This window comes from Rhinolophus sinicus, chromosome 5 (assembly GCF_057876585.1).
Source record: "Rhinolophus sinicus isolate RSI-liver-muscle chromosome 5, RSI-T2T, whole genome shotgun sequence".
Lineage (NCBI taxonomy): Eukaryota > Metazoa > Chordata > Mammalia > Chiroptera > Rhinolophidae > Rhinolophus > Rhinolophus sinicus.
In genome coordinates this window covers 75,887,548-75,900,934 of record NC_142505.1, presented here as the reverse complement: position 1 = coordinate 75,900,934, position 13,387 = coordinate 75,887,548, and the positions used below count along the sequence as shown (strand labels likewise).

Below are 13,387 nucleotides of genomic sequence, written 5' to 3'. Positions count from 1 at the left end.
CCTATCAGCTTTTCCTCGTGGCCTCCTGCCTTCTGGGGTAAATCCTCAGCCTGTGCTCTCAAGCCTTAAGCTTCTAGATACTACATTGCAAGACTACAGACATGCACAACTTCTTCAAACACATTTTTTTCCACTAAATCTAGACATTCAGAAATCACCAGTATATACAGCTGCATCAAAGGTATGAAGCAATCCCAACAAAAAGTTGCAAAAGGGAAGTGAACTAATATTTAGTCAACACTTGATCTATGCAAGCAGCTGACATATATTATTGCACTTAGTTCGCACACAGCCCTTTGAGGTGGGTTTTATCTCAGAACTGAATCATCCCGGTGTCTCTGAGGCCTCACACAGAGCCTGGTACACAGCGGGCACTCAAAAGATATTGAATTAACTTCCATAAAATCAAGAATACTAGGCTGATCTCAAGGGGAAACATCTGTAAAAGCTTACCTCCACAGGATCAAAAATCACCACCGGAACAGCAACATTGTTCATTTTTGCAGCTTTTTGGATGATATCTTCCGCCTCTTGAAGTCTTCTCTGGGATATCAGCCACCGGGGCGATTCAGGAATAAACCTAGAATTCATTTTTAATGGTTTATGATTTTTCACACTAGCAGGGTTTGATGCTATTAACCATAAGTTGCCCCTCAAAGAATTTTTATTTTGTAAAATTCAGGTTTGTCTTTCTTTAAAAAAAAATCCGGGGGGTGGTAGGGGGAAGCCTCATAAGATGTCCATTAATTGTAGAAATAAATAAAAGCAGCTGCAAGTTTCAAAGTTCTGATCAAATGACAAGGCCGAGCACCAGTTGTACTTGAAGCCAGAAGCAGAGAGGGAACATTAACTGTGGGTGCGTTTAAGCCAGGGCAGCTGCAGAAAGCCATCCAAACTCAGTCACCAGTATGGCTCATAAAGGAGACAGAGTCTAGTGTCTTTTCAGCGCGTCCATCCTGAGGAGAATCCTGGGGCCCCAGCTGGTGACGCTCACAAGTTGACTGTGTACAGGACAGCCAGGGCGTCTATGCTCCCTGGGCTTTTCCTGGAATCAGAGGAGGTGAGTGCACTGACCCCCCCACCCCCTGCCCACCGTGGGCTGTCCCCGAGGTATTCAACAGATTCCGAGGTATGTGAGTACCCAAAGCAGTTTGGGGGAGACAGCAGATGCTGTCTTCTTTCTTTTTTAATGTCTAGAAACTTAATTTGTTTTGTTACACAACCTAGCTACATGTTTAACTGATGTTCAAAGAGAGTTGACTTCTCTTCTTTCCTAATTATTCTACTTTTCCCAATTACCTTTATTTGTGTCATACTTATATTTAGTTATATTTTCTATTCTTTCCTAATTTTGATTTCTCAGAATCTCTAAGCCATTCTTCTGCCAGCTCTTGTTTTCCTTATTTGTCAGTACTTAGGTTATCCTAGAAAATAAATTACGTGTAGCAGGTACAGAGGCCTCCTATAATTAATGGGCCCCTCCAAAACCTCAGTAGGAAGGGTCTCAGAGCAAAACATAACCTATCAAATGGCCAACCCCCCGCTTCCTGCCCCAGCCTACTAGCACATGGGTTGCATTTTTTGGAATGTGCCCTTAGTTGGTCCTTGTAGCAACTGTGATGGTGTTAGGTCACGGCCTTCAATAATTAGAGCTGGGCTGTTCAAGAGGACTTTCTGCCGTGTTCTGTATCTGTCCTGTCCAATACAGTAGCCACTAACCACGTGTCGCTATTGAACTAGTGTGACTAGTGTGACTGAGAAACTGATATTTTAATTTTCTTTCCTTTTAATGAACTTTAATTCAAATAGCAGCATGTGGCTAGCGGCTACTGTGAGTGCAGAATTAGAGGCCTTCCTACACCATGGGCACGTCTACTTCTGAGTAGTATCTTCCTTAACCAGGTTGTTCTTAGAAACATCCTACCTTTTTTACTACCAGCTCTGAGGGCCACGGGCTCTGGCCCCAGGTTCCTAATGTTGAGGCAGCTAGATACTGCAAAGCTTTCCCCATGTTGCATCTATGGCTCCTTCCCCACCTCTTGCACACATACTCCATTCATACCTGTGGCCGCTTACTTCCAAGCCTTTTAAAGGGAACTGGGACATAAACATATCCCCAAACCACCTACAGTGGCTCTGTGTAGGTTCTCTTTCCATTTCCAGCCCATGTACTCAGGCCTGCTACAATCACTAGTCTTGAATTGCCATGGTTTTTGGGGTCACGAAGAATCAAGTCTAGGTGATCATCTCAAAAGTGAGTGGAGCCCCAAAAGAGGTTCTACCTGATAGCCTCTTTGTAGATTTAATTCAGACTGAACAGGGGAGGGGTGTTGCTGGAGAGTCAGTGTCACACACTGAGCCGGCAGCAGGGGGCCCGCAGCAGGGGGCCCGCAGCCCGAAGCACTCCCCACACCATCCCAGCCCCCCTGGACTAACGAGCACCGTTTCAGGAAGGCCCACCAGCAAAGACGAGATTCAGAAGAAAGCAGTTTTGTTTTTATAGGAAAATGAGAAGACTGTAGTTTTAAACTTTCAGGATGAGCACGCAGCTCGTTAGTGCTGGCCCCTGGCTGCACTCTGTGTGGGACACTGCTGTCCCTGGGACAGGTGCTCGCAGCCAGGAGCACTCACGGCCCAGAAAGAAGGCTCCTTAGGGCAGGAATGAGGTGACCTCGTGGGAGAGATCTTCTCTGCTGGAAATGCAAGGGGCTGACCTGTCAGAGTTGTTCCTTGCTGTGCTATTTGCTCCTGAGGCAAAGATCCAAGGCCCACAAACTGAAATTCCTACTAATCTCTACGGTCAATCAGAACCCTTCTATCCTCTCTGTCTCTGTCTCTGTCTCTCTCTCTCATAGAATTATACAGTAATAAGTTTGATTATAACATATATTAAAATATTAAAAGTACTGGTCTCTCATGCCAAAAGGACAACTAGAGCCAGGGAACATCAATTATTAAAACCATTCATCTGAAGAGGCAGAAAATAACCTTTGAATAATCTTGTCTTATGTCTTGAGAGAACCTCAGGTCACCATCGTTAACACTAGATTCAGTCAGCAAGGGGACAGAGGCTGCGATTGTGGTGACGATGGTGATGATGATGATGATGACGATGATGACGACTCTCATTGCAGAGAATTGCCCTGCTCTTGTAAATCTGGAATACTTGCTTTCCTTGGAGGCAGCGTACAGATAATGGCCTGCCCTTATTCACTTTCCTAACCCTCAGACTGGGTTCCAGGGAAAAGCTCCCAATCAGCATGGTACCTAACTTCTAACACACTATCTCTCAAATTCCAGGGAAGTAAGAAAAAAACAACAACCGTGTGCTGCCCCCGCCCCCCCGACCACCCATGCACACCATTGCTAAGAATTTACATTGGTAAATCCTAGCAGCCTTAGAGGTCATAAAAAGACAGTAGCTTAGGGTTGTCCAACCTGAGCCACCTGGTCCAACAAGGCCAAGATATGCTACCTGTCAGCCTCTATGGCCACCTGACATTTGCAGCAAGACAAAGGACCTTCTAGGCACCTTCCCAGGCGGAGTGTCCAGAGGATGGGGCGACCATGAGGCCTTGTCTAAACTGTGAGTTCCAAAAAAAGGATCAAAGAAAAAAAACGTTCACTGTGTGTATGCAGGTAGATCAAGCAGTTCAGTAAAACCACTCACTGCTGGGACATCTGATTTTGATATGAAACCAAACCAAAAAGAATTAATGAGAGAGAGAGAGCATGCGACAGACCCACCAATGGAAGAAGTCCCATTCTTCTTGCTTAAGTCTGAAAAACCAAAGAAATGGTGAATTCCCCAAAAGAGGGTATGGCTGGGACCTTATTCCCTTATTCTTAATCTGTTCTCTCACCTGAAATCTCCCACATAACTGTATTGGGTGAAAGTGGGGCCAGCATCTCCAGAGTTTGTTATTCCTATACTGATGTGTCAAAATTGGGTTGGAGGGTTGAGGGAGGAGAGAAGAGGACATTTCTCTAATAATTCATTAAACAAAAGTAACTCTCTCATCCTTCCGAATAAAGCAGATAAACAGGCACACCTTAGAGGCCTGAGAAAATTACGTTACTTGGGTCCATAAGGAGAAAGAGATTTTCCCATAGAGAGAAAAGTTTCAAAAGAGCAAGGGGGTACCATCACCACAACAAAACCCAGGAGTACCATCTCCACAAATCACCACAACAGCAGACAAGAGTGGGGAGAGCCTTGGCGGAGGCTGGATTTCCTGAAAAAGGTGCTTTGTGGGATGGTGGAGAATTAAACCCCAGCACACAGGCCCACCCACAGCCAGGCAAACACTCTCCAAGCTTGAGGCTCTGGCTCCTGGCACAGCAGGGGGCTGTCTGGGCACAAGGCCACACTCACCACCACAGCGGGACGCACAGCACCCCGGGCACCGTCAGCGCCAGAAGCAGCTTCCGCCAGTCTCTGATGAAGTAAGCAAACAGTGGCAGCAGCATGTAGCCAACTGCAAAAAATATGCACACTCCTAATGTAGAGAATATAATACGCACTGACTTGCCAAGGATTTCTGTTCCTGTTCAAAACAAGGGAGGAGTATTAGGATTTTAACTCACTTTAATATTTGCGTTTTACATCATTACCTGGCACTTAGAGTTTAAACTATAGCCACTTAGGAAAGGGAAAAGGCATTTGCCTCATGGCCCAGGGCAGGAGTGGTTAGGGTGGAGGAAGGTGGGAGGTTACCCAAGACTTATCACCCAATAGAAGGTAAGTTTTCATGAGATTTTAAAGGAGACGTAGATGTTTTCTTTTTTGTTTAAGATCATTTTATGTCATAGAAATAGGGTGCCCAGTCCCAAGAGATAATCTCTTCTGGGACTGCCACATTTCCAAAATCAGAGTCCTAGGGTGAGGAGCAGGGAGGGTGTTCCAGGAGAGTGGGGGCTCTTCTGAGGGGCTCTATGGGGTGATGGTGCATTTAGCCTTTCCCACAGTTCTCCACTATACATAAACAGATCCTGGTCTCTCAGGGAAAAAGTGCAGAGTTCAAAGTTACTGAGCTGTGTGAGGACACCCTTGGACACCCTTATCATCCAGAAATGATACATTGGGATCCAGCTGGCTCTGGAGGTGCCCCGGCAGACAGCCCATTCAGACCAAAGAAAGAAAAGAAGGGGCTGGCCTGGCAGGCGGCAGCCCTGGCGCTGGCCACACACCCAGGGAACTGCACAGAGCCTTCCCAGAACTTCACAAAGGCCCAAGACTGCTTGGTGGTGGGCCCTGTTTTGGGAAAGGCCACGCCGGAAGCTATTGGGTCCTGGTTTGCTCAGTGCCACAATGGATGGCTGGGTACCAGTTCCTCCAGAGATGCTGCCCGCCCCTCAGAGTCCAAGAACAAGCTCCTTCTGTTGTCACAGAGCTCCAGGCCTTTCCATAGAGTCCACTCTTGGTCCCCTGCCCCAGGGGTGGAGATCTGGCCAATGGCAACCACAGGCCTTTTGTTTGAGATCTTCCCACCATTACTGAGAAATAGCCCAGAAAATATAAAACAGACCATTCACAGGCCATCAGGCTTGTCTTTCAAGAGAGGTTTTCTCAATCGTGTTTACATGCCCTGAGCACAGGCTAAGGAATTAAGGGCTAATTCCAGAGAAGCAGTAAAATTGCTACTTCTCCCCGTTTCCTGTTCCCACCGCCTACCTGTTCCTATTCCACCCCACTTCTTCCTCACTCAGCATAACTGAAAGATGGGTCTCAGTGACCTTCTGGAATAGCGATTTCTAAAAGCCAAACTGACAGAAACGGCCAGTACTGTGTGCCTCTTACCTCCCACACTGTGGACAATAGCTCCAACCACCCAGGCCATTTGTCAGCCTCTACACTCGTTCCCAAGGATTGGGCCTGACCTCTTTAAGGATTGTGAGTGTTATTTCCAGATCTTTTCTTACCTCGGTAACGACCTTCATGGAAGGTTGTTACCACTCCATTGGAAGACTCCCCATGCCATGGTTTCTAAACGCAGTGGCTGTGATTATCATGCTATGGGAATGCATAGGGGGTGCTTTATTCCTAAGCAGAGATTCAGAAGTGAATCAGCAGAGGATTTGATTGTGGACAAGAGAAAGTGCACAGGACCATGTGAGAATCTTGTGGAAGTGTGAGGCCAAGAGAGCTCCCTCATAGTGCCACGACCCTGATAAGAGAGAAGTTACACTGGATTCCTGGATACTTTCCCTCTCTGAGCTTGGGTCTCAGGCCAGAACAGAGTTGTTCTTACTTTGCAGAGTAACTGTGATGGGCACAAGCTTCGTAAAAATATACCTCTCTGCCTTTCTGTGGAGCAACATGGATGGCATGAGCCTGAATAGTTCCTCATTAGCACTTCCTGCTTTCTGACTTGTAGATAATTACCCTTCCTTAATCATCGTCATCATCGTCATCATCTTCATCTTCAGTGCTAGCATATTTTTTGAGCAGGCACTGTGTCAGGTTCCGGACTAAGTGTTTACCTATATTATCTCTGAATCTTCACAATTATGGAAGAATATTACTTCTATTTTATACATAATCATCTGACATTTAAAGAGTTGGAACAAATGGCCTAAATGCACACATATGTAATAAATGGGGCAGCCAGGATTTAAGTCTGATCTGTTGACCTATGGATAACGTCTAGAAAAAAATCATCGGGGGGGGGCAAAGGCTTGGCCCCATCAAGCATTCCTTCAACTAAGATTCTAGTGGAGAAACGCATGGGAGATGGGTGAGGCCATACCCGCCTTTCAGAAGTGAGGATTTACGTTTTCCCTGCCTGGGCTGGTCTTCGAACCAACCAGAGACCAACCAGCCCCCTCTGAGGAACACCAAGAGAGAAGTCCTGATTCTTATAGACCTTTTCATGGCCTGCCTCTGCCACAAAGTTTCCATGTGTTCAGCTGGCAGTGAGACAGGTGACACTGGTGACTTCTGGCTCTGCTAACTGAGGATCCCTGACCTGGCCTCCTTTACTCCCTAGGCTTTTGCTCCTAGGGCAAAGCCCAGTTGATCTTGGTTTAGCTGGGTCTCTGAGTGTCTCTTGGGAGTGAAACTCTGACATCTAAGCCAAAGGGGTATGTCCTGGCCAGAATGTTTGCTCACTGCCTGTCACCACCAACTGAATCTGCGCACTCTCTCCAAGGCGGAGTGACTCTGAGAGAGCCAAGCTCATTTCCATGTCGATCAGGGCACTTCTGTGGCAGTCAGTCAGGATCTAGTCAGGAACCACTGGATCTACTGCACATGGAGGCAGGACCTGCTCCTCCATGAATGATCAGCAGAGGCATACAGCAGACCCCAGCTTAAGAAACAAGACCGTGGTGCTGTTGCCAGGATATGGGTTCAGACACAGGTGTCCCTGGGCTGGGAGTGGCCTCCATCAGGCATGTGCAGAGAGCCTGGGCTCCTTGATGCTCATTTGCTACTCGAGTGACTTTGATAGTCCTACTTCATAGAGTATTATGGGAATTGAGACAATGTATGTAAAGTGCCTGGCCTGTGGTCGGAGCTCAGGAATAGATAATTCCTTTATCCTGGTCAATCAGTTGAAATGTGCTAGATGATAGGGGACTGATGCAAAGTACAGTGGCTTAGACCAAGAGACCCAATAGAAGACAGCAAAACCTTTCTTTGTTCCCTGGAAAACAGAATTCTCCTCAAATTAACACCCTGCTCAAGGCTTCCCCTCTCCCCTCTATAAACCTTCATTCTAGTTAAAAGTAGCCTTTCCTATCTCTGCATATACCCAGATAAATTACCTGCGCTCCCCCCACCCCCACCACACCCATGATGACTGATGTCCTCAGTAACAACAGCAATTGCTGCCTCTGCCAACCAGTTGTGAGCTCCTTGTAAACAGATGAGAATGGGTCCTTGCTCCTCCCAGGGTCCCCCAGTGTTTCCCTCACACAGTGCAGTGCAAACAAGGGGTACCAGCAAATTTCTGCATTTTCTAAAATGTACTTATACCCCATTTCATTCCTTGAAGATTTTGAGGTATCTTATAATTTGAATACAATAAAATAATGGTAGCATTACAGTAAAACACAAAGAAAGGTTAAAAGTTATGTCTTGGAAAAAAGAACAAAAATATGCAACTGATCACTTTGAAAAACAGTCTGGCAGTTCCTTAAACAGTTAAACATTCATTACCACATGACCCAGCAATTCCACTCCTAGGTGCTTACTTATCCAAGAAAACTGAAAACACATATCTACAAAAAACTTGTACTTGAATATTCAAAGCACATTATTCATAATAGCCCTAAAGTGGAAACACCCCTGATGTCCATCAACTGACGAATGGATGAACAAGATGTAGCATGTCTATACAATGGCATGTTGATTTATGTTGCTACATGGATCAACCTTGAAAACATTAAGTGACGGAAGTCAGTCACAAAGGCCATATATTGTATGATTTCATTTATCGGAAACGTCCAGAATAAATTAGTAGAGACAGAAAGTAGATTCATGGTTGCCAGGGGCTGGGGAAAGAGGGGGATGGGAAGTGACTGCTAATGGGGACAGGGCTTCCTTGGGGGTGATGAGTTAGGTAGAATTGACGGTTGTACAACTTTGTGAATATACTAATAACCACTGAATGTGATATTAGTATTTAAAAGACTGAGTATTATGGTATGCAAATTATACTTTAAAAACATTTTTTAAAATGTGGCTGATATAGGCTGCATAATTGATATAGTTAAATTTCGATTTTGACTGAGCTTCCTGGTAGCCAAAGTGGTAAAGGAAGATACAATCAGTTGCATACTTATCAAAAGAAAAAATACGTCTAGACATCAGAAGAAGCAGAGCTTTAAATAGTTCAATGCTGAAATAAACACTGCATAGAGGCTGACATCAGGAGTACCGGGAAAACACTGTTAATGGATCAGTCAAGACAGGAAGCAGTTAAGTGTGTGAAATAAATGTAAGCAGCTAGTTATACGGGATAAAGGAGAATGCCACTGGCATTTTGCCCAGGAGGCAGTGGACAGGTAGAAGACGTTATTTCTGGGAAACAGTAGGAGACTGTGAGGGGAGCTGGAATGTGGGGAGGGTCAGTGCCCTTGGTCTTGAGTGGTTACTTCCTCCTAAACCAGCATCATTCGGGCAGCTCCCTCACTTCCGGGTGTAGCCACTTCGGATCTCGCGGAGAGCACTGTTCCTTCCTTCCCTTTTCTTGTCTTCTATATAGGCTTTATAATTTTAAAAAAGCAGAGCAAGGAGAGGATCCATTTCTGCACCATTTCAAGAATGGGAGTAATTCATGGGAGAAATTCACTTGCTTGAATTAATGTGAAGACTCTTAAAACTGGAGATTATCATCTCAGAGTCTTGCCAACCCTTCCCTGGAGCCACAGGGCAAGGTGAAGGCCCAGACAGAACTTGTGAGCCCAGAACCCATGCTGCCCTTTGTTTCAGTCAAAACCAGGAATTCACTATTTTAGCCCGGAAACACCAGAGGGCGCTGTTGTGCCGCAGGAAAGCTAGCGGCAGCGAGCCCTCATACTGGATCCTGCCACCCCACCCCAGGCGCTGATGAGGGCGTCAGTCTGTTCCAGGAGGCAGGTTGGTTTTCTGTGACTCTCTTAAAAAGGTTCAGACTTGAGAACCCAAAACAAGGGATCTCATACCAGGTCAAAGTTAGCAGCTTCCCGCAGAGCACAATGGAGTAAAACTATAGCCAGCCAGGGAGGCTCCCAGAGCACCCTACAACACCCGGGGGCCCAGGCTGATGGGGAGCCTTCTGCCCCCACATCCCTCCCATTGATCTCTGGCGGGTACATTAGGCTTTGATTGATCTCATATGATCTTACTTTCCCTTTGGCCCTCTCCCTCTTCTCAGCATTAGCAACAGGGAAGAGAGTAGGTTGTAGTGTCAGGGCCATCTGGGCAGGACTTTCCTTCCAGAGGCCTGGGGTGGGCTCTCCCGGCCTCTTCCACTCACACAGGGAGGCTCCACGGCCCCAGAAGCACCCTGTACCAGTGGAAAGGCAGGTCTCAATGTCAGCCATTCAGCAGAACCTGAGGGATGCCACGCCTGGCTCAAACCCCACCTGGCTCCCTGTCCCAGTGAAGGGACTTCCCGGGCTTCAGCACAACCCTCTGCCCTTCTATTTCTGACTGTCCTTTAGGTCCTCTTAAAAGCATCTGCTCACCTCGGGGAGAGCCCTCTGTTTTGGGGATACCTGTTTAGTCTCTAGTGTGTCTTTGGCCCAAGCACAGCCACACATTGGGCCTTTCAGATATTGGGAGGGTCACCAGGTAGACAGATTGGGGGGTTTAGACTATAGGCCTTGCTGTGCCCAGCAGCCATGTCCTGGGGTCATCAGGCATTAGGAGGTTGCAATTTCTGTCCTCAATTCCTCCAATCTCCAGTGTCCAGCATCACTGGCCTGAAGCTCTGTGTCCTCTATACAAATGACCTTCTTTAAGAAAATCTTGCTCCCCTCCTTCCCCCTACAGGGAGGAGAGAGGCCCCCCCCTCCAGCTGGAGCCTGTGAAGAGGGTGCTGTCTCCCAGATCCACGTGGCTTCAGCATGCTCTCCCCTCCTCCCCTCTTTAGTCACTGAGGCTGGGCCCATGGCAAGGGGTTCTTCGCAAATGATTAAAGGAGTGGAATTTGAATAATTCCATCTTGGCAACCGGGCAAAGGGTGTACACGTCCTCAACTAAGAGAACCCAGCATCTCCAGAGCCAATGAGTCATCCAGACTCCTGAAAGTGATCGGCATCGTCTTTCCAGATTCAGACTTTTGAGAAAGCAGAATCGCTAGACTTACATGAAAGGGGCAATGGCACTACTAATAACTACACTGTGACAATAGGGATAAACCCGGACAGCACGAAACCCACAAGGATGTATTATTACATTAGACATTATGGGATTTGGTGTCTATTGTCCCAGAGGTGCCCTTTATTTCCCCTTCTTTCACCTGTGCAGAGAAAGCAGGTGGACTCAGAGCATGTTGGGAGCTCTCACTCATGGGACTCCCTGATCAACCTGCCTGGAGCTTACCTCATTAGGAAAAGCTAATGAGGGCCCTGGGGGCCACCTTGTGGCCTTTAGCTTGTGAGTCACCCTCATGCAGCCTGATATTCCAGAAGCAAGGCTGCTGCTAGGAGACAGGACTGCTATCAGCAGTGAGGCTGGTCCTGCATGCGTCTGATATGTTCTGGGGGTGGGGTGAGGCTCTGACGCAGGGTGAGAGCAGATCTGCTCAAAGATCGCAGGCTGGCACTGAGCTCCTGTCTGACACGTGCTTCCTCTACCTGTGTATCAGTCACTCCAACTACCCTTAGTCCCTCCGTGGGCCATACACAGTTGCCAGGAACACCTATTTGCCCTGTCTAGGCAGAAGTCTTGAGCTTTCACAGCTCAGACCACAGACATCCTTAGGCCACCTCTCCTGTGTGCTCCTCCCAAGCCCCGTGCTCCTGAAATGTGTCTCAGTTATTGTGTGGCTGGTTTCCCCCAGCGACAGCTCTTATTTACCACCACATTTCAGGACTCAGCACAGAGCTGGCTCTCTGTGAGTGCCTGCCTTGCCCATGGCCAAATAAAAAAACCTGTGGCTACAACCCCCTCCCCCACATACTACGTCCAGGCTGACCATGTTTTGAAAGCACAGCCTATGGTTGAGGTGCTTCCTTCTGTGCTGAGTTAGAGCATTCCCTGTGCCCTTCTCAGTGGCCCCCTCTTCCTGGGCCTCTCAGAGGGTCAGAAGGAGAAGTCCTGTGGGTCAGAAGCCATCCCTACCGAGTATGAAGGCCACCACATAGTTGGAGATCTGGCCCATGCCGACGATGACAAATAACACAGTGAACATCTCCCAGTTGATGGAGAAAATCTGCAGGAAGCTGAAGCCAGTCTGTACAGCCATGGTTGCAAAGAGGACATTCTTCCTGCCAAACCTGTAGAGTATAGCACAGCACAAAACATGGTACATGCAGGTTACAGCAGCTCTGCCACTCTGGGCGCACGACAAGCGCTGTTGGGTGTAGTTGCAGACTTTATTCCAGGGCTATGACAGCCTCTTTTTCCTGTCACATCCTCCCAGGTTCCTCCTTGGTGAGGCCTCAGGCATCCATCTGCTCAGGAGGGACATTTGAGATTTTAAGCATCCCATATCTCAAAAGCACAGAGAAGCTTATGCAAGGACCACATGGAAATCTCTTTAAAATAAGCCACAGGTAGAAGCTGCCACCACATTTCTAAAAGGTGGATACAGTACAGATAGCAGGTACATCTAATATCAGCAACATGGGAGTTCGTCAATCCATAACCAAGACTCCCTCTATGGCAGTGGTCAACCTTGGCTGTACTTGGAATCACCTGGAGAGTTTCAAAAACCACTGGTGCCCGCACCCGCCTCCTGAGATTCTTATGATCTGGGATGCAGTTTGGACCTTGGGATTTACAAAAATTTCCCAGGTGAGTCTAATGGCCAACCGCTGCTCTATGGGAAGTGTAGCTTCCAGCCATGTCCATTAGTGACACTATAGTTGGCTTAAGTCTTCATTTCACATTCTGCTAGTGACCGATGGGAAGAACGGAGCACAGGTGTGAGTAGAACAGTCTCCCACCCTATTTTCCAAACTCAGGTCTCAGGCTGTTGAGCTTGGGGTCCCACTGGATTTCGTAAAAGGGGGAGGGACACTGCCAATACTGCCATTTAGCACTCCCACCTTCCTGCTCTGGTCCCCACAGAACATTCAGGGGCCAGTGGGGCACTTCTCCTGGAGCTGTGATGCTGTCTCCTCCAGACTGAGAGCTCCAGGTCAGCTCTGTGGTCCCAGTGGTCATGCCAGGGGCCCTACCCACAGCAGAAGTAGGTGCACAGTTAGCAAGTGGTTGCTTGGTGTCTGGCCCTGACTCTGGCTGATGGTTGTTTGTGGACAGATCACACGTCATCCGAGTTAGGAGTGGGGTGGGAGGCAGTGGTGATGGCAGCAGTGGTGATGGCAGCAGTGTCTTTTTGGAGGGGTTTGGGGATATGAGAATTCCACTTAGCAGTGGCCCCCAGCAAGGGGCTGAGAACGGGAAGAACAGGAGATCCCACGGCTCCTCCCGTCACTGACTTGTTGGCCTGAGGGGCCTCCCTTTCTGTGGGTGGAAATACCCCCAAGACAGGCAGTGAATCGACAAGGGACCCTATCCCACGTTCCCTCCCTCCCTCCCTCCTAGCCTCCTTACCTGTCTGATAGCTGCCCGGACACAAAGGAACCAAGGAGAACGCCTACAAAGAACAGGGAGGAGGTGAGGGGCGTCTTCCAGTCTTCCTCACACACAAGATTCCACTGCCAGGGAAGACAATGTGAAGTGTGAGCGCGACTCCCTGGCAGGCCCAGCCCCAGCCCAGCTCCAAGGGAA

The 13,387-nt window shown here is 47.9% G+C and overlaps 1 protein-coding gene across 2 annotated transcripts in view; it reads right to left on the bottom strand.

The window, feature by feature from the left end:
- Positions 1–13,387, bottom strand: part of SLC22A4 (solute carrier family 22 member 4) — a 40,158-nt gene that overhangs the window by 12,309 nt on the left and 14,462 nt on the right. Inside the window, exons 2-5 of one of the 2 annotated variants that reach the window (XM_074313485.2) lie at positions 13,211–13,314; positions 11,774–11,928; positions 4,376–4,547; positions 454–580 (exon numbers count right to left, since the gene is read on the bottom strand). In XM_074313485.2, the coding sequence (XP_074169586.2) occupies positions 454–580; positions 4,376–4,547; positions 11,774–11,928; positions 13,211–13,314 (558 nt within the window). The remainder of the gene's footprint in view (positions 1–453; positions 581–4,375; positions 4,548–11,773; positions 11,929–13,210; positions 13,315–13,387) is intronic. The other variant, XM_074313486.2, reaches the window with a different exon arrangement.